Source organism: Rhineura floridana, chromosome 2 (genome assembly GCF_030035675.1).
Source record: "Rhineura floridana isolate rRhiFlo1 chromosome 2, rRhiFlo1.hap2, whole genome shotgun sequence".
Classification (NCBI taxonomy): domain Eukaryota; kingdom Metazoa; phylum Chordata; class Lepidosauria; order Squamata; family Rhineuridae; genus Rhineura; species Rhineura floridana.
In genome coordinates, this window is record NC_084481.1 from 2,363,754 (window position 1) to 2,385,822 (window position 22,069).

The window sequence follows — 22,069 nt, forward strand, 5'->3', positions numbered from 1 at the left end:
ATGACTTAACCACATATATAACAGTGCAGTTAATCTTTGCTGGAAATAAAAAACAACCAAATGCTGACATGTTACACATCTTTTCTTGTGTCCTAAAATACAGATATTACTGAACATTCTAAATGACATTAAATAATAAGGTACAAACTTTCAACTGATCCACTAGTACTTTTGTTTCGATATGTCAACGATGCAGATTTTTCAGTAGTCATAGAATTAGTAACATATCTGTTAACAGCTACATGCTTAACCATTTTTGGAAGAAATTTACTCCCAAACCGGATGAATGATTTATAAAAATATGGGAATTGGCCCACAATAGTAAAATAAACACTGTAAGAGAAGGTAGGTAAATAGCTAGATAATCATTGAAAAGTAGAGCATATGACTTTTGTTATCTGTTGGTGTAATAAGCCACCATATATATATACATACACGTAATTGTGATTAACAAAACAGAGTACATGTTTTTGTGATTAACAAAACAGAGGATTTTATTGTAATACCAAAACATTTCGGCTTCCGCATTCATCAGCTGCTAACATCTAAATGCTGTTACTAAGGTAGCAGTTATAGAGCTTTGAGGATGGAATGCTCATACCATTTCATCCTCAAAGCTCTATAACTGCCACCTTGGTAACAGCATTTGGATGTTAGCAGCTGATGAAGGCGGAAGCCGAAACGTTTTGGAACTACAGTAAAAACCACTGTTATGTTAATCACAATTACGTGCATATATTTTTAGGTAATTAACGGAATCCTTATAGGGATCCAGAGAAAGCGTGGGTGATGTTCTGTTTGTTGCTTTCAAAACTCTCTCTCTCTCTCTCTCTCTCTCTCTCTCTCTCTCTCTCTCTCTCAAAACCCCTTTTTTTGCCTTTTAATTTTTTTTACTGTTTCTATTCGTTCCACATACTTTTTATTTACATGTTACTATATCAGTAAAAAAAGGGTTTGTGACATGGAAGGCTCAGCATGGATCATTACCACTTACCAAAGACCTGGTTTTGCAGATGTGAATAGCATGCTGTAGTGTGGACTCAAATTTATTCTGGCTTGTGATGCCAACCAAGAGAATGGAAGGCACTGTTAAGATAAATGTGTCAACCCTGATTTTCAGAAGTTCAAACAGGACAGCTTTAAATTTCATATCTGGAGAAAAACATTTATTGACAGTGACTCCTTACACAGCTGGACTTCTCTTAATCTCATTTTAATATCCTGATTATCCTGTTTATTTTTAAACAGTATTTAAAATATTATAGTTAATACATACCAGTTCATCACTATAAGAAAATTCAGCCGATCCTAATAGCTTCTTACTTGATTCTCTCTCTTCTCCCTCTTCCTCTATTTCTTTAGAAGTGATGTATGCATCAGGTTCTGGCACCAGCTTATGAAGTTTCATTTCTTTACTTTCATTATTTTGATCCTTTTCCAAATTAGATTTTAACTGTGAGTGGAAAAGATCTCTTTCAGTTCGCACTGCTTCCAGATCTTCCATATTTTTCTCAATCTGAGATTTGAGTTCTGCAACCGCTGCCTTGAGTTCACTAATTTCTCTTTGATAAGTGACCTCTTTATCATGCAATGTTTGTGCAAAGACATGTAGTTCATTTTCAAGGGGCACAACATTTTCTTTTACATGCTTTACTTCAACTGCCTGCTCTACTTTCTGCTCTGACACTATTTGGAACTGTATTTCTCTCTCTATAGGCTTTACTTCTTTGTCTCGCAGCTTATCTTCAAGTTCCTGAATACAAGAAGTAGTCACAGTCATTTCACTTTCTTTTTGTGCTAAACACATCTTCAGCAGGTTATATTCTTCCTGTAATTCCTTATGCTGTAGCTGTAGTGCTGCTAGCTCAGTGAAGTGCTGTCCAGAGGACTTCTGAACATTCTGAAGGTTTTGTTCTAGGGTTTTTATTTCTGCTTTAAACTGAGATTCTTTTTCTTCAAGCAGCTGTTTCCAAGTTTCCCTGTCCGTCAAAAGAATTTCTAGCTGTCCCTGATGCTGTTTCTGGCTGGAATTAAGTAGAAGACAGTTGTCACCCTCATCTCGGCTCTCCAGATGAGTTGGTGATCCTTTCTTCAATTTATTATGAAGGATCTCCTCCACCTCTACTACAGCAATGTTATGAAGATTGTCTTGGTTATCACTAACTTCATGAAACATGGGTTCAAGAAGAGCCAACTCATTTTGAAGCTTCTCAATTACTCTGTGGAGTTGTTCTATTTCTTCTGTTTTATCCTTTAGCAATTGTTCCTTATCACCATGAAGATATTCTATAACTGACTTCAAGTCTTCAATTTCAAGCACTTGCTTTTTCAGAACCTGAAACACCAGTATGAATAAGGCTTAGTTTGCAAGAAGGTATTTTATTGTTTTATTACTATATTATATATATTTTTAAATGGTTGTAAGCTGCATTGGGGTCCTTTCGGGCTAAAACTCATGGCATAAATGATCTTATATATGCATGCATCTTATGACATTGATGGGCTCCTTATGTTTTTCATCGCGGATAGAACAGATAATTGGCAATCTCCCTCCTCAGCAACAGAAACATTATCTATTGACTCCATGTTGCTGTCCAGAGAATCCTGAGTCACAGGAGATATCTCTTAACCACAAAAAGTAGAAAAGCTAAGCAAAGAATCCAAGCACAAATCACAAAAAATTAACCATGCAGATGTTGACATGTTTTATTATTTTTTTAGTTTACTGTTAGTTACCTTTTAAATCATGCGGGACTGGAATGAAAAAGTAGGGAACAGAGAAGAAATAGCAATTGTGGGAAAATGGGGCTTAGGACACAGAAATGAAGCAGGAGAAAGACTTATTGAATTCTGTGAAGCCAATAATTTCCTTCTTGCAAACACATTTTTTGAGCAACTAAAAAGACGGCTGTACATGGGGACATCACCAAATGGTCAATATAAGAATCAATTTGATTATATAATTGGTAACAGAAGATGGAGAAGTTCCATAGTTTCTGCGAAAACAACACCAGGAGCAGACTGCAGTACAGATCATGAACTGGTCGTATCGAAAATCAGAGTAAAGCTAAAGAAGACCAACAAAGTAATCATAACGCCAAAATACAATTTAAATAATATCCCAGAAGAATATAAAGAACAAATAAGGAACAGATTTGAGGCTTTAAACTTAGTTGACAGAGAACTAGAAGAGCTAGGGAATGAAGTCAGAGGCATGGTCAGGGAAGAATGCAAAAAGACAATACCTCTCATTAAAAAGTGAGAAAGACCTCAAAGGATGACTAAAGAAACTCTTAAAAGGGTTAAAGAACGAAGGGAAGCAAAAGCAAACAGAGATATACACACAGTTAGAACCCTAAATGCAACAATACAGCGACTCGTATGTAGGGACAAAGAGAACTATTACAATAGTTATTGTATAGAAATAGAAGAGGACAACAAAAAGGGTAGAACAAGAACCCTATTCCAAAAGATTAGAGAAATGAAAGGGAAATTTAAACCGACAGTAGGGATGTTGAATAATCAACAGGGGAACACACTGACTGACCGAGATGAAATAAAAGGAAGATGGAAACAATACACTGAAGAACTCTATAAAAGAGATGCCAGGACATATCATACGGAAAGCAGGATTAGACCAAGATGAAGGAGGTGTGAAAATTGGAGGGAGAAATATCAATAGATATGCATATGATACCATACTACTAGCAGAAACTAGTAATGATTTGAAACAAATGCTGATGAAAGTTAAAGAGTAAAGCACAAAAGCTGGACTACAGCTGAACGTCAAGAAGACTAAAGTAATGACAACAGAAGATTTATGTAACTTTACAGTTGACAATGAGGACATTGAACTTGTCAAGGATTATCAATACCTCGGCACAGTTCCAAAATGGAGACAACAGTCAAGAAATCAGAAGAAGGCTTGGACTGGGGAGGGCAGCTGTGAGAGAACTAGAAAAGGTCCTCAAATGCAAAGATGTATCACTGAACACCAAAGTCAGGATCATTCAGACCATGGTATTCCATGTATGGATGTGAAAGTTGGACAGTGAAAAAAGCAGGTAAGAGAAAATTCAACTCATTTGAAATGTGGTGTTGGAGGAGAGCTTTGTGCATACCATGGACTGCAAAAAAGAGAAATAATTGCCTGTTAGAGCAAATTAAATCAGAACTATCACTAGAAGCTAAAAAGATGAAACTGAGGTTATTATACTTTGGACACATAATGAGAAGACATGATTCACTAGAAAAGACCATAATGCTGGGAAAAACAGAAGGGAGTAGAAAAAGAGGAAGACCAAACAAGAGATGGATTGATTCCATAAAGAAAGCCTCAGACATGAACTTACAAGATCTGAAGAGGGTGGATACTACAGATGGTATTGGAGGTCGCTGATTCCTTGGGGCGCCATAAGTCGTAATCGACTTGAAGGCACATAGCAACAACAACAAAAATGTTGCTGGTTATTACTGGAATTTTCCCCTCCATTAAAGCTAAGGACAAAGAGGCAATTTTGCTAGTTCTGTACTGGAATGCAGAGAGCATGAGATAAATGTCATGTCACTTTCCGACTATTAGGTGCAAAATGGTACCCTTCTCAGACTTTTCTAGTAATCGGTGAGTCATTGGCTAAATGTGTATCTACTCAGGCTGTGCCAGAGCAGCCCTCCCAACATGAGCCACCTCTTTATACATGCACATGCACACGCACATGCACGCGCACACACGTGTACATACACAGGGTGCATTCAGATGATCCCCCACACCATAGGGTGGAGTATCAGGAACAAGCAACAGTTTGGGCTCATGCACTTTGCCCCTTCCTCACACGTGCAGGGAGAAGACATAAGAAGCTCCCACTTTGTTAATGACAAACAATGGTTTGCACAAATCAGGATCCTGAGGCTCTAATTAATCCTAGTTTGGGACAGAAGGAAAATTATGGTTTGACAAGCCATAGTTTGCCACATTTGGACAACTAAATGGAAGCTTTTAATATTGAACAGCTGTTAGAATGAGAAGCTTCTACTATCTTCCCACATGTGTGTATGGGAAAGAGGAGAAAATGCATGACGACAGCAGTATATACATACCGTATATTCCGGCGTATAAGACGACTTTTTAACCCGGGAAAATCTTCTCAAAAGTCGGGGGTCGTCTTATACGCCGGGTGCTGAAAAAGAGCGGGAAAATTAAGTCAAAAAATGGCGGACAATAGCAAAGCGGCAATGGCGGGCGGGGGTAGAGCCACTTGTGCTGCAGCCGCGGGGCCGATAAGCAAGGTCGCAGCGCAGAAAATCAATAAAGGAACGGCTAGGTAAAAAAGGCAAAAAAGCCGCTGCCGCTAAGGAAGCAGGAGGAGGCAGCCGCAGCCGCCATATGCAGGGACCGTTGCGGCGCGAAACTGTCAGGCAGCAAGGCTCAAGGCAGTCCAAGATAAAAGCCGCAAAGGGAGAGAGAGAGCCGCAGCCGCAGACTCTCAATGAAATATTCCCAGGACGGGGGAGACTCAAATGGCCAGGAACGGGAGGGAAATAACGACGGGAGCTGCAGCCGCAAGCTCCCGCTGGGAATAGAGAGAACCGCAGCCACGGTCCCTCTGATGGCCGTTGGATGAAAGGCTGGGAAAATCAACGGCCCAGGCAACAGGGAACCCCCTCAAGGGAACTCCCCAGGAATGGAAAACACGACGTTAGATACAAGACAGAGGGAAGGGAACACTTGGTAAACACACAGTCACAAAACCTCCACACTCTGTCAAACAAATACAGCAACAAAAAACACAGAAAACTTAGCTAAGCTACGCTATAAGATCTCAATCTTGTTCGTAGGAAGGCAAGAATGAACTGGAGAGTGGGAGGGGCCTGACGCCCCTCGTCTTGACTTCAAAGACATTCTTGCCTTCGCACGATAGGCTTTGTAGACAACAACCAGCCAATCGCCGGTAAGGTACATCGCTTGCATGTCATAAGCAGGGGTAGTCTTATACGGCGAGTATATCCCAAACTCTATATTTTAACTGGAAAAGTTGGGGGTCGTCTTATACGCCTGAATACACGGTACTTTTAGAAAATCAATAAAAATAAGACTGAGCTGTCATTTGTTACCTCATTTTCCTTGCTGTTTTCTATCTTCTGTTCCAGCCTCTTAATCTGCTCGTTCAAATTATTATTTTCTTCATTTTTTTCTTCAATCAAGGATTTCAGAAATGGCAGAATAACCAATTCGCTACTACCTGGATTCTGACTTTGCGTGGTAAGTTTTTCAATGTTTTCCTAAAAGAAAGAATTCTGTATTAGACAGGACAGTGTATTACTAATACTACCACCATCACCACTTCTTTAGTGCCACTGGTATGCTAAGTCTGGCAGGAGCATATTGGCATTATGATATTCCATACATGTCCCATATGGGCTCCTACTGGGAGGAACAGCGGGATATAAATAAATAAATAAATAATAAGTAAATTGTGGAATTTTCTGTATGTTATAAATTATTTATTTATTTATTTATTTATTATTCAATTTATATACCGCCCTTAGCGAAATAGCTCTCAGGGCGGTGAACAAACAAGATAAAATACAATATATCATAGTAAAAATACAAAAACATATACAATCAAACAACGAAAAGCACAGCAAAAACAAAATAAATACTACAAAAATTAAAAATACAGATTAAAAGATTAAAAAAGTTAAGAAGATTAAAATGCCTGGGAGCATAAAAAGGTCTTTACCTGGCGCCGAAAAGATGGAAGTGTAGGCGCCAGGCATACCTCTTCGGGGAGGCTGTTCCACAACTCAGGGGCCACCACAGAAAAGGCCCTAGATCTCGTAACCACCCTCCGGGCTTCCCGATGGGTTGGTACCCGGAGGAGGGCCTTAGATTCTGAACGAAGTGAACGGGTAGGTTCATAGCGAGAGAGGCGTTCCACAAAGTATTGAGGTCCCACGCCGTGTAAGGCTTTATAGGTCAAAACCAGCACCTTGAATCTCGCCCAGAAGCAAATAGGAAGCCAGTGCAGACGCGCCAGGACAGGTGTTATATGCGAAGACCGACTGGTCCTCGTCAATAATCTGGCAGCTGCGTTCTGCACCAGCTGAAGCTTCCGAACTGTCTTCAAGGGCAGCCCTACGTAGAGCGCATTACAGTAATCCAATCTTGAAGTTACCAGAGCGTGGACAACGGAGGCGAGGTCGTCCCTGTCCAGATAGGGGCGTAGTTGGGCTACCAGACGAAGATGGTAAAACGCATTCCGTGCCACCGAGGCCACTTGGGCCTCGAGAGACAAGGAAGAGTCGAGAAGAACCCCCAAACTACGTACCTGTTCTTTCAGGGGGAGTGTAACCCCATCCAGAACAGGGTAAGCATCCACCATCTGAGCAGGGAAGGCGTTCACCAACAATGTCTCGGTCTTGTCTGGATTGAGTCTCAGTTTATTAGCTCTCATCCAGTCCATTATCGCGGTCAGGCAACGGTTCAGCACATCAACAGACTCACCTGAGGAAGATGAAAAGGAGAAATAGAGCTGCGTGTCATCAGCGTACTGATGGCAACGCACTCCAAAACTCCTGATGACCGCACCCAGCGGCTGCATGTAGATGTTGAAAAGCATGGGGGACAAGACCGATCCCTGGGGGACTCCACAATGGAGAGTCCATGGTGTCGAGTGATGTTCCCCAAGCACTACCTTCTGGTGACGATCCGCGAAGTAGGAGCGGAACCACTGCCAAGCAGTGCCCCCGACACCCAACTCCGCGAGTCTCCCCAGAAGGATACCATGGTCGATGGTATCAAACGCCGCTGAGAGATCAAGGAGAATCAACAGAGTCACACTCCCCCTGTCCCTCTCCCGACAAAGGTCATCATACAGGGCGACCAAGGCTGTTTCGGTGCCAAAACCGGGCCTGAAACCGGATTGAAACGAATCTAGATAATCGGTTTCATCCAAGAGCGCCTGGAGTTGGCTGGCAACCACCCGCTCCAAAACCTTGCCCAAAAAAGGGACATTCGCCACCGGTCTATATTTATTCAGATTATCTGGGTCCAAGGAGGGTTTCTTTAAAAGAGGTCTCACTACTGCCTCCTTGAGGCTACCAGGGACTACTCCCTCCCTCAAGGAGGCGTTAACCACTTCCTTGGCCCAACCGGTGGTCCCAGCCCTGCTAGCTTTCACTAGCTAAGATGGGCAAGGATCCAGAACAGACGTGGTTGCCCGAACCATTCCAAGCACCTTGTCCACTTCCTCGAGCTGCACCATAATAAGCTATATCAGCCATGTACAGGAGCAGCTGCACAGCACACCAACGCGGCATTGCAGCATTGAGGCCAACAAGGAGATCTTGTACCGGCAACAGGCGGCCAACCTGGACATGGGCCAGCGTCTCACCATCTTTCCTAATGGCCGCTGCCATTATTACCACCATGGGCATGGAGGCATGTGGGTCCAGCTCTTGGGCGCTGTCTTTGCGGGACGCAAAGGAGGCTGAGTTGCTGGGCGCCGACACCCAGGGCTCTGAGTCCGAGGTTGAGTTTACCAACTTCACCCTGCTCAGCTAGACTCGGATGCCGCCGGAAGTGGGGGGTGATGTGGGTGGTGGCAGCAGAGGAGGAAGTTCTGCACAAGGCACCCCTGGAGTCCCCGGAGGGGCAGTGGGGTTGCCCTCTGTCGCCTCGCCGGGGCAGCTGGATGCCCAAGAAAATCAGGACATTCCCCTCCCAACAACATATGAAACTATAGACCTGGTTGCAAATGCAATTCAGCTGGCTTTGAGGAGACTGGAATTTAACACAGAAAATGCAGTTACTTGTACCACGGATAAAGCCACCATTAGGAGCTATTATGTGTATTATTTAATTTTTCCAGATTGTATTTTGTATTGTTTTATTGATGCATTTTTATATTGTATTTTATATTTGTGTTTTTTGTAAGCCGCCTTGAGGGCTTTTGGCCAAAAGGCAGGGTATAAATAAACTAATAATAATAACAACAACAACTGACAATGTAGTATCTAAAACCAATACAATCTCTCTTATGTTAGATTTTCAGGGCTCAAAACCACCATTACGACTGAATGTTAATGCTCCAGTGGTGTTTCACCACATTACCCATTTTCAACTGACTCAGTATTTTTGGCATTCTATTACAATGTCATTGAGTAAAGTAAAATGTCCCATGTCTAAGGAAACTTCATTTCTTACTGGTAATTTATAATTTTAATTTTAAGCAGAACTGAAGAGGAATCAGGGAGGGCAAGCCAGAAGGTAGGATCAGTACAGCAAGCTAGGAATCAGGACCCAAGAGCAAGCCCCAAAACACAGGACACGCTACAACTCAGGTAGACCTTGGTACTCAAGCAAAACATCACTGACATTGTAAGGACCTCTTATGCTTCTTTCTGCCCTGGAGGAGCCAACAGCCAAAACAGGTGGAGTCAGTCTGGAAGAAGCTTCCATGAGAAGCTGCAATGATTCCTGATTAGGGATGACCCCTCCTACTGGTTCCCACAGGCAGAGTCTTCAAGTTCTTGGTCTCCTCTCCAGGGACAGGAGTCGTTCTGCCCTCCAGACTGAGCTAACAGAGCAAAGACAGCTCCTCAAACCCCCTTTATATGTGCCCTTCAGACATCCATTAATTGGAACCCTGTATAGAGCGGAAACTGAAAAGAGAGAACACACCGGGCAAAACATGCCACATGGAAAAGAACACACACAAAACTAAACATTGAGTAAGAATGTAAGATGCTGGCAGAAGCCCTAACCCCCACCCCCTCGCTCCAGAAGGCCACAGCAGAGGAAGGAGAGGTGGGTGGAATGTCCTCCAGCCCTATCAACTAATAGAAATTCATGGTAAGGAAAATTTCCATTTTTGCTAGATAGGGCTGGAGGACATTCCTGATTATTATTATAACAGAGCAGTATACCCATCCACAGGGTAGGCTTCCTCTGTCCTGATCTAATGCTGTAACACCTTCTGGAGCACCTTCCTGCCAAACACAGCATCAGCTGAGGAAAATGGATCCATCTTGTAGTGTCTGATGAGGGTGTGCAGGGAGGCCCAAGTGGCTACCCTACAGATGTCTACGATTGGGGAAAACCCCTTACATGCTGCAAAGGCAGCTGCCCCTCTGACAGAATGAGCTGTGATCCCTGATGGAGGATCCTTACCCAGTGCTTGAAAGCCTGAGCTATAGCAGCCCTTCACCAACAAGAAATGGACAAAGGAGACACCTTTCCAGAAAAAGACACAAATAAGGCTTCAGACTGTCTAAACTCTAAAGTATGACCCAAATGAAACTGATCTGCCCACCTAACATCCAAGGAGTGCCACCTATGCTCCTCAGCATGGGAAGGATTGGGACAGAAAGATGGAAATACTACCTCCTGGGACCTATGAAAAACCAAGCTGATCTTAGGTAAAAAGGCCGGGTCTGGTCGCAGGACCACCTTGTCCCAATGGAACACGCACAGTTGAGGGTCTGAGGAGAGTGCCCCTAAATCAGAAATCCTGCATGCTGAAGTTATGGATACCAGGAAGACTGTTTTAAAAGTTGGAATGTTCAGAGGACATGTGGCCATGGGTTTAAAGGGCGGACCTACTAACGCTGACAGAACCCAATTCAGGTTCCATGTTGGGAATCTATGAATCATCTGAGGGGATGCAAGGGCAACCCCCTTTAGGAACCACTTGAGCAAAGGATGAGCCGATAGAGGAGGACCCCTCCAGAGTGAATAGTATGCTGTTACGGATAGGCACTTGACGCCTGAGGGAAGCTGCACTTAGCCCCTTGTCCAGGCCTGATTGAAGGAGACCCAGGAGAGCCTGAATGCTCCTGGACAAAGGGTCAACTGCATTTTGGGAGAACCATGACATAAAAACCCTCCACATGGACAAATAAACTCTATTCATGGATTGTTTGCGAGAAGCCAACAGGGTGTCCAATACTTTCCCTGTAAATCCCATATCCTTCAACCAAAGCCACTCAGCCTCCAGGCTGTTAATCGGAAGAGCTCCGGTTGGGGATGGCGGACTGGACCCTGGACCAAAAGGTCTGGCTGAACTGGTAACTGCCACGGTTTCCTGACTGACAGGTTCAACAGATCTGGAAACCAAGGCCATCTTGGCCGATATGGAGCAACTAGAATTAGTTCCTCCTTCAATGCCCGGGCCTGCTGAATTGTGTGCTGTATCACCCCAAATGGGGGGAAAGCATACAGGAGACCTTGTGGCCAATCTATCTCAAGGGTGTTTGTGCCCAGGGCCAGGTGATATGGGACTTGGGTAAAGAACATGTCCAATTGTGCGTTTTCCCGCATCACAAATAGATCCAGTACTGGATTGCCCCACTGTTGCGATAACTGGTGAAACGCTACTGGGTTCCGCTGCCACTCCGCCTCCTTGATTGCTGTCCAGCTGAGCCTGTCAGCCATAAAATTGTTCATGCTCGACAGGTGTTTGGCCTTCAGGGAGCCCAGGTGTTGTTCTATCCACTTGAACAGGCGGTCCGCTTCAGAGATTATTCCCCTCGAGCGCTTGCCCCCTTGTTTGTTCACATATGCCTTTGCATATGTGTTGTCGGTGCATATTAGGAGATGTGCTCCTTTGATCTCCGATGTGAATGCCCTCAGGCCGAGCCTGATTGTCTGTAGCTCCAGAATATTTATGCTGAGCTCCAATTTCCATTCTGACCAGGCCCGGCCCGTTGTGCTACGTGTAGACCCAGGTGGACCCCCACCAAAAAAGACTCACATCCGACGTCATGATTATCTGATGCGGGTCCTCTAGACTGACCCCTTGGGTCAACCGATGGGGATGCAGCCACCATCTGAGTTCTGCTTTCACTTGAGGAGGGACTGTCACCAAATGTCTGCGCCAGAGCAGGATCTCATCCTGGAAGGGTAGAAGTTGTTGGAGCGCCCTCGAGTGGAATTGGGCCCAAAGGACCATGTCGTATGACACCATGAGATCTTGGAGGTGGGCCAGAACCATCAGATCTATATGGGGGACTGAAACCATTTACTAGGAAATGCCCACTCCACGTCCCACACATCATCAAAAGCTTGAGGAAAAGAGACAGCCACAGGCTTTGTGGAGGGAAAAGCCTTTCTAGCCCCCACAGACCCGGATTGAGTGGCAGCATTGCTCCCCCACCTTCAGCCTCAGACAACTGTAGTACTCTGCAAGCTTTTATGAGCAACGGCTGAAAAACTTGTGAAGAGAACAGCCTGGGTTGAGGCTGGCTCACCTCTAGTTCCTCCCCCAACAACTCACCCTCTTCCCTATCAGGTGCACACAGTGAAACATCAGTGTCAGACAACGTCCCCTGTCCCACCATACTCGGTTTGCATGGACGCTCTCCAGCCAAAGCCCTAGTGCTCAGGGAAAAAGAAAGCTCCCACTGGCCAGGCATATAGACTGTGAGAGATTCAGCTTGTGGGAGCAGTGCCTGTAACTGGGTAGGATGGGTGTCTGCCTGATCCCAAGTAGGAGCATGGTCCACTGGAGCACTGTCAGTAGCAGGCTGAATACCCTGGGTCACTGTGACATCGATATGTCAGAGTGCAATGTCAGGGGAATCGCTCCTACATGTAAGTGGGGGAGAGGGGGGGATCTGGCAGAAGCATGGGGGGCTGTGAGCTGTCAAAACTCCCCTCTCTATGGTGGCGTGGGTGAGATCTCTGCCTCCGTTTCCCTTTCTGCAAATGCTTGGCTGAGTGCCTGCCTCTTTTGTGCTTAAGAGCCCGTTGCACAGAGCCATTAATCTCTGAAGAAATGAACCCTTTAACCCAGGACATAAATTGGGGAACTGGGAGTGAGGGGGAAAAACACGCATACATTCGCCAGACAACTGAATATTCACTCAGCTGCTGTTGTTTGGCGTCGGAGACAGCGCTGGCTGACGACTCCGAGCCTTGGGCTGTTGACTCACTAGAGTCCAACATGTCTCCCACATGGCTAGGGCCTTGGCAGAAGATCACTGATGAAATAGGAGAGGCCATAAAAAGGCAGCTGCAGTCGGCCTGCGCTATGCGAAGAAGCGCTGGAAGTTGCAAAATGATGCCTCACCTTCTAGGCGAGCGCCACTCGGCCCTCTCACTGCTGCAAACGGCCCGAATAGGGTCCAGGTGCCTCAAGGCGGCCCTTCAGTTGTTGGGCGGGTGGGTGGGAGCTGGAGACTGCGATCCTGCTTGGTACTGGTGTTGTGAGAACGCAGCTTGAAACTCAGAAAATGGCAGCCGCAGTCTTCAGAGTGCACCATGGTTTGCCAAGGTCCTCCGATGAAGAACCGCTGAAAAAAGCACGGAAAGCCTAGCCCGGCAAGAAATTCCTCCAATGCTTTTCCCAGACGCACGGATATAAAGGTAGGGGAACGGACAAATAGCAGAATTGAAGATCAAGACTGCACAGGGAAATAGCACAAACAGGGAGAGATGCAGAAAGCCAAGAGTAAAATATTACAAAAAGAGGAGAAAAGGCAAAATACAAGGAATAAAAGGAATTTGAACAGGAGTGAGAAAAAACCCAACCTTCACAGACTGCAGGCAGGGCCGGTCTGGAGGGCAGGACAACTCCTCTCCCTGGAGAGGAGACCAACAACTTGAAGACCCCGCCTGTCAGAACCAGTAGAAGTCATCCCTAGTCAGGAATATCCTCCAGCCCTGTCCAGCAAATTATAATTTCCACCCCTCCGTTCCTCCATCAGAGGAAATCAACTCCCTCATAAACTCTGATCCTTACAAACCATGCATTTATGCCTGCAGGTTCCTCATCTCTACTTCTTGGAGTCTTTCCTTCTAAGTTTGTTTCCATGAAAGTTGAGCCCTAAAGATGTTTACACTGAGAGTGTCTATTCCTAAGGGACCAAGCCACCAATACAAACACTCCCTCAGGATTTCTACTAGGCATTAGATTCAGTCCTTCTATTGAAGTCGTTCTGCACCAGTGAAAGTATGACTCTTTTACATAGTTTTACAAGTTCAAACAAGAAGAGGGAAATAGGAACATATTTTATTTGACAAATGTACTTTGTACTTTCCCTGCTTAATATATGTTCTACCCAAACAAGTGCTTGCAAGTAAGATGGAAAGTCTTGTCAGAAAAACCAATCATAACATTTCAGCAGCAAAATATATACTTCCTCAAACTTCTTTTCTTAAATCTAGATACTAAACATGTTTACTCAGAAGTCCCATTACTTCCAAACAAGTCCAGTTCATGTATATATACTGTAAAAAGGACTTAGGTTATAGGAATGAGCCATGGGATTATGCATGCCATCCTCTTCTTGTTTGCAAAGCTGTCCCATCTCTTTTTACCCAGGTGTAATAGTTCCTAACTCTGATTAAAATAAGGCAAAATACGTTCCCTAAGTTCACTTCTAAACCTGGTTTTAATCAATTTATCTAGCACTGACATATGAAGCAGTTTAAAAGCATTTTCCAGTGCACTGGGCAGGAGAAATTGAGAGGAGACAAACATACTGCGGAGCGAAGATGGTGTTGCTGGAGATTAACGGTACCTCTAAAACAGGGCTGTGAACCTTTTCTCCACCCAGCAGCCACATTTCCTCTTGGCCAGTTTTTCCAAGAACCACATGCCAATGGGGTAGGGCCAGATGCAAAACGTGGGTGTTGCCAAAGGCAAAAGTGAGGGGATCAACAGATGTTACAGAAGCCAGTCATGTTGGAGCCAGAGATTTTTAAACTCTCACATCTCTCCATTCAGGCAGGCAAGAGGCATAATCACAGTTCACATTCCAGCCAAGAAAAAGTGCTCAAGGAGGGCACAGAGCAGATCCCATGAGGGATACGACTTGTGCAGGTGGCATGACCTGGAGAGAGTCCTGAGGGCCAGATACAGGGACCTGGAGAGGCATATTTGGCCCCCAAGTCTGAGGTTCCTCATCCTTGCTCTAAATAAATTATTTTTCCTTAAAATCAAGTTTTAGACATACTTTGAGGTGTGCATTTTCGTCTTGGAGCTGAATTATTTTGGTGACATTAACATTTTCTTCTTCTTCTAGTTGTGAACTTAGCTGCAAGATCTCTTCATTTTTATTCACTACAGTTTCTTTCCATTGTTTGAGTAGTTCTGACAGGTTTGCAACCTGAAGCAAAACAAAACAAAACCACTTTCTTTTACAAGGCCTTAAATCTTTCTAAGAACACAAAATGAGCTACTTCGCACAACGCAGTAAAGCCAAATTATGGCTTACTGAGACTGCCCCAATGTGGGGGCTCCCGGAGAGACGTTTGTATCTGCTTTGCTCTTTCCTGGTGCTTTTTCTTTAAAGGGTAAGGCAACTTTACAGCAGAGACAACTATTCATTCTTAAAATAGGCTTTTCAATTTCTATAACTATTATAGTCTCAATCAGGGAACAGTCAACATAGGAGTCAGATTTTTTTTTACTGTTCCTTTTATTATTTTCATTGCAACTTACTTCTCTCCTTTTTGTTGTAAGTTCCTCTTGTGCTTTCAATTGTTCCATTAGTATATGATCCAAGCTGTCTTCGGTAAGCACTCTGTGTTTGACTTCATCCAATTTGGATTGCAAACTAGAAATCTGGATCAAATTATTATACTGTTGCTGTTGTAGTGCTTCTTTATCCTGCAAACATAAACACAAATATTATATATGTGAGACTACTTTGATTACTGATGGATGCCAATGCCTATTATGGATCAATGACAAGATGAGTTCTTTTCTGTCATTTGAATCCACTATAGGCTGTCTTTGCTGTTCTGCAATCTCCATCTATTTCAATGGATCTGAAACCAAAACGTTACCAATGTTCCAATTCAACCATGGTTTCTTTGATGGTCACCCAAAGGAAATGAAGTATCATGACCGCCTGTTATTTTTGGTACAGGGTGGTATAGAAATCTCTCAATAAATATATAAATAAGAGGTGGAAGAGGCAGTGACAAAGGGCCTCATTGGTAGCCTCTTGCTCAAGGGTCCACAAAAAACTGGAGTTGGCCCTTCTCTAAGCAATGTGAGCATAACCAAACTGGGCCTGCCAATCATTGTGTGGAGAAGAGACTTGCTGGTTCATTCTAAAGTCATGCTTTGATCTTCCCTGATGCATGTGAGAGTCCAATTCTTCTTTACAGCAATTATCAATCATAGATGTGTCTTCACTCATTGGCCAAAAACACTGAAAATGCACGTAAGCTCACTTCTCAGAAAGGAATTGGTTAGACTGTTGTCTGAACATTTTGCTTTGTATCTCTTGTGCTCAAATGTTAGAGATTTAACATTACTACTTTTTTAGATAAAAGCTCATTGTCTAGGCTGAGCACAGCAGTACCCTCTCTATCTTTGGTTGCAGACCAGGCTGCAGCACAACATCATCTTTGAGATGAGGACTTTGAGAGACAATCATCTTTAAACAAACAAGATGTTTTCCTGCTGCAACAAGTGACTGACAGAAAAGGCTTAAAATTGCTACTAACAAAAAGATCTACATCACTTACTGTTTCACATTCCTAAGAAACAACATTAACCCTTTAGAGTTTCAACCACAACACCCACCCAGAAGGCCTACCAATGTCCTGGTATGGCAAGGTCTTGCCCCTAAGTGCCACAACATCATTCTTCAGCAAGACGATTGGGGGATTTGCACAACATGATCTAGTTACCCTCCTGGTCTGCCTGAAGCCTCAGTATGAAGTGGAAAAAATCTTGCAGTGTGTGATATATATTAAAAAATGAATTTAACAAACACCTTCACATTCATATAACAAGTTTTATAACTGCAAAAAAGCAAAAGAAAGCAGCCTGATGTGTCTCTCTAGGCTTACTAAACATGAATATCGTTTTGTGCACGCTTTCTGTGACCCATAAGACTGGACCCTGTTATTTGTGAAGTTTTGTTTTTCTTTGTTTTTATAAAACCATTTTACTGGGTTTTATGTTGTTTTTATAATACTTCTTTATTGCTTTTATGTTGTACTTTTCTATACTTTAGATTTTAAACTATTAGGAGACTTAGAAATGCTTTTAAATAAATAATAAAATAAATAAATCCTTCATAAATGACAATCACCAAACACATTTTGACCATGAATAGGTCTTCTGTGGTCTAGTTAGAACAATCACGATTTCTCATATAAACATAAGGAAAATAGCACCTTCCCTTTCAGCCTCATCTACCTCCCCCCAAAAAGTGAAACATAAGTACATCATAAAAACCACTATCAGACCTGTATCAAGGTCAAACCGTAATGAACAATAGATGCATCTGCATATCCACTGTCTAAGGATACCAAGGGACAGAGCTAAGAATTCTGATGCTAAGAAAGGCTGGAATCCAGTGTCATCCTAACAGTTGAACAACACAGGTCTGCTGTGACAACTCCTGCTACCTCAGCATTAACAGCACCCCTCTTCTTAGCAGATAGATTCCAGGAATGGACACTGGGCTGAAGGGAAGGAGGCCATAGTCAAGAGGGAACATCACAATGGGGGAAAATCAGGGAATGGCTCAATCACACAATGTGAATGAGGGCACAGGAGAAAGGCTGGCTAAAGGGTTACAACTCACATTCCAGACTGAACTCCTCCTCATACCTGGGCTATAACTGTGACGCTAAGCCCCAAGCACTACTCACCATCCTACATCTTCTACGCATTCTATCAGCTTTCTGCACTGAAAGATACAAAGACAGCCAAAAGGCCAGTACGAGCTCCTTACAGACCCCTAAGGACCAAGGGCAGAGAAGAAGTGGAAAGTGCTTCCCAGTCTATCCAAATATTTAAGAAACCTGCCTCCTCATGGATAATACCCCAGTGTCTCAATGACTGACAAATCCCAAATCATTAGAAATTCCCAACACAGAGATGTCAGTTAATAGCCTTATATCATGTCTAAATTCCTCTATAGTACTTTAAATAAAGTTACTTGTTTTAATTCAGCTTCCTTTCTTTTCATTTTCTGCAGCTCTTGTGTGAGTTTATTGACATTCTTTCCCTCTTCCCTATTCATATACTCCAGTTCTCTGACCCGGGCTTCCAGTTTTTCTATTTCTTCTTGTTGAACAGCAAGGTCTTTCTGTATCTGTTCTTTATCTAACAAAAGTACATTGTAATCCTCCATTCTCTCTCTTATTTCACTGTGGAGAGTCTCAGCCTATAAGGATGGATAAACAAAAAGAATTCATGTAGTTTGAAAAATAAGAAAGTTAACTTAATAGTTAATAAATCCATAGCACATTTATCAGATCATTCTAATTTGCTTCAAAGCCCTTAACAGATATAATTTAAACTTAACTCAATGTTACTAAAGCAAATTCTTGGCAATACTGAAAAACAGAAAGCATCCTGGCTTCCCGCAGCAGAATGAGACTCAGGACTCTTGGCTTGGTTATTGCCAATGACTTTAACTCACAGGTTAGTACTGGATTGGAACACAAATCAGGCTACACCTCACACAGCATCAAGATCAATACAAGCCACTTCTCAGCATGGCTACTCAAGTGAAGACATTGTCGCAACACTTGACACGCCTCCTGCCTCCCCTTAATAAAGGATGGGGCAGATATAACTACTTTTCTCTCACCTTGGGACTGGGCAAGCCAATGGGCACTCCGTCTGTTACACTTATGCAGTCAATGGCACAACCTTAGTAATGGAAGTGGGGATGACCCAGCCAGGTCTTCCCCCACCTCCGCCACTCCCTCCTTGACTGAGGGTGGGTCAGAACCAGGAGGGTAGCTCGGCAGAGGGTCAGCTACTGGTGGCAGCGTGATACAGAGGGCTGATGGTTGAAACACCTTGCAGGGGTGGCTGGCAGCAGGCAGATCAGTAGGCCCCACCCCCACATCCTCATCCACAGCTTCCAGACCACTGGGCTCCTCCGTTGGATCCCAGTTCTCCTCCTCCTTGGACCAGTCCTGCCAAGACTTCTTCACAAAGCTCATAACAGAAAGTATAGTGAAAGTGTATCCCAGTGAAGACTCTCATTTGTCCTTATCACGCTTATATGACGCAACATAAAGTTGCCAAGGAATTACTGCTGAAAACATTTTTCACAAATAGAGAAAGACTGAAGGAAAGAAGATTTAGGGAAAGAACTAAGAATTAAAGAAATTTTCAAATATCCACAATGGGTAAATAAAGAAAAGGAAGTACAACTGTCTATCATTATTTATTTGTTTATTTATTGTTTATTACATTTATACCCCTCCTTTCTTTTTTCATGAAACCCAAGGCGTCTTACATATGGTTCCCAGGTGGTCTCCCATCCAGGCACTGACCAGACCTGACCCTGCTAGCAGGGTTCTAAAGAAGCAAGTTGGTGAACATATAAATAACATCAGAAATAGTAGACCAGGGGCTCCCCTGGTTGAGCACTTTGCCAGGTGTGGACACTCTCTGACAGACTTCAGTTTCTGGGCATTAGAACAGGTACATATGCGTGACACTCAAACTATGTTGAGGAGAGAACTGGCCTGGATCCTAGAACTGAACACACTAGTCCCCCATGGATTAAACAAGGAGTTGGAGTTTCTTCCCCTTTTATGAGTTTTGCACTTTAGTGACGTTCCCTTGGACACAGCTGTGGTCTATTTTCCTGCCTCAGAGGCTAAAGGCAGTTGAGAGTACGTATATAACTCTATGCTTGCGGTCAAAATTGCTACATGTGCAATTTCTCATTACAAAGAATTGCTATTAAAATTAACTGAAGCATTTTAACTACAAAATAACTTCGAAGCTACACCTTGTAATCGGTATGTGAGTAATATGGGTGTTATGATTTTCCTATACCATGGCCATTGAACTGTATGATGAATATTTATAAGAATGTATCACTGAATATATATTTGTATGTTTTAACTTTTAGCCCCTGACGAAGGCCAACTCAACGTGGCCAAAACGCGTTGGGCTCGTTTCCTTTCAATAATCGGATTTGGAATACTTTGTACAAGCTATAATTCTTGGCATCTTGGGGTTTCCCCCCCTTTTTTTTCCTTTCTCCTCCCAAGGGAGCTATTATACTGTGCTATACTACCATCACTCCTTCTCTTTAAACTCTGAACCCAAAAGGGTGATTATTAGCAATCTGTGCGCAATTAGTACCTTAAAGACATTCAAACCCTCTATGTTGGGATTCCAGGAAACTCTGGGCCTCCTTGCCCTTGTGCCATAGCGGATCTGTTGTGGAGGAAATTGTGGAGTCCTTATGTTTGATGGGATGTTTGTGCAATGCAGTGGGGTGAGGACATGGAGGTTCTTCCTGTCAAGTGTAAATTGACTGGCTTAGTCCATGCATGGCTCTGGAGACGTTGCTGGCATGCCACTACATGATTAGGGCTATCAGCATGACCCTCCATGTACTAGCAGTGTGCCATGGATGTTGTGGATGCATCTGGCAGACTCACTGTCTAGTTTGTTGTGTAGTTTTTTCCCCTCAACTTTGCTGGCTGCAAGTACACAGGATCCTAAGTACATAGCACTATGATACACTGCCACTTTACACTGCCATAAGCCAGCTACTAGCTTGCTAGGGTCTTCAGACTGCCCAGCCCAGCAAAATTATTACACGTGATACTGAAAAATAAGCAGCTTTTTCAAGGTCGCCCTAGTTCAGATCACCCATCGTTGCAGAACATATGTAATCATTATATAATGTTTTACTTACCACATATTCTCTGGACTGTTCAGAAGCCTGGAATTTTGTTGTTGCTTTTAACTGCTTTTCTAGTTTCTGAATTTCTTCCTGAAATTCATCACGTTCATGTTCCCTTTCAATAGCTTGTTTCTGTCAAGAAAATGACAGTAACTTTTTGAAATCTTAGAATTTATGAGAACTATTTTTAAGCCACCGAGAATTTTAACTGCAAGAGCTAATGATATATTATCCCCAGACTACAAGCACGCATAATTTTCTTACATCCATGAAATCTCGTTGATTTTTAAGCTGTCTTTCAAGGGCTTGTATTTGTTGTCTAAGGTCAGCAACCTCTAATGACAAACTTGTCATCTTCTGATTTTTGTTCAGTTGTTCTTCAAGTTCCATCTCCAAGATTTTCATTTGAGAATTCAAGGTGGAACAGTCCTTTTCTGCTTGACACTGCAGTTCTAATTTTGCTTTTGCTAGATGTTCAACTTCCTTGAGTAAAGCTAGTACACAAGGAAAAATAGCATTACCAAAAATATGATTGTCATACATTATTTCAAAATTAAAAAGGAACATTGGTCATTTACCATGATTGGGCCTTCTTTTTTGGTATCAGAACACATCCAGGAGATGGGTTAGGTCCTGTGATTCACCTAAGGAAGGAAATATGACTTGATCTGATTTGTTAGAATTGTCCCTCTTCAGTTCTTCCTGTGGCAAGCAAGAGCAAAAGTGAGCCATCTGGATAGAAGGATTAGTACAGAAACAAAATATTTTTTTACAGGATACTAAAGAGGCCATTGGCACAAACTAGAGGTGGACTTGAGGAGCTTGTGAGGGAAAACAGCCACCAAGTTAGCCGAAAGGTCAGGGAGAGTTCATGGATGTATCCTGATGCCTACCAAGAAGGCCCCCATTCACAGTAAATTACCAATGTTTCTTTCTCTGTTTGGTTTAAGATACATTCATGTGATGAAATGTACCCAAGCTAAAGCAATCTAGGGTGAGTCTGAAATGAAATGGAGTGGCTTGCTGGCCCTGATGGAGGGACAATAAAGAGGGAGATCTGATATCATCTAAGGTTAGAAGTGGATTCCTCTTAAACAAAGGTGTGTCATTGTCATCACTCACCAGCCTGGTACACACCTGTAAAGCATACCTAGTGGGCGAGCCCAGTATTGAAAGTGTTGTGCTCTATGGGCAAAGCACAGAAACCTGTGATGCTATGGGTGTATTGGCACATATAGATATGCCTTTGTGAGGCCCGCCAAAGAGAGAAAATCCTTTGTCTGGATGACTTCTTTGGTGGTCTGCAATGTCTACAGAATTGGCTCTTGAGATTCAAGATTGTTCCCGAGTCCCCTTTGGAAACATAAAAATGACATAAATATGCTTCCAGGGGATTTTTCTTTTGGAGGTTCAGGCTCTATTGTTCCTATGA

The 22,069-nt window shown here is 43.2% G+C and overlaps 1 protein-coding gene across 9 annotated transcripts in view; it reads right to left on the minus strand.

Moving 5' to 3' along the window:
* PCNT (pericentrin) overlaps positions 1–22,069 on the minus strand; it is a 200,069-nt gene that overhangs the window by 66,139 nt on the left and 111,861 nt on the right. For all 9 annotated transcript variants that reach the window (XM_061607607.1, XM_061607602.1, XM_061607606.1 and 6 more), the window contains 7 exons: positions 20,902–21,131; positions 20,650–20,769; positions 17,911–18,138; positions 15,447–15,614; positions 14,959–15,111; positions 6,112–6,279; positions 1,277–2,335 (listed from right to left, as the gene is read on the minus strand). In XM_061607607.1, coding sequence (XP_061463591.1) covers positions 1,277–2,335; positions 6,112–6,279; positions 14,959–15,111; positions 15,447–15,614; positions 17,911–18,138; positions 20,650–20,769; positions 20,902–21,131 — 2,126 coding nt within the window. The remainder of the gene's footprint in view (positions 1–1,276; positions 2,336–6,111; positions 6,280–14,958; positions 15,112–15,446; positions 15,615–17,910; positions 18,139–20,649; positions 20,770–20,901; positions 21,132–22,069) is intronic.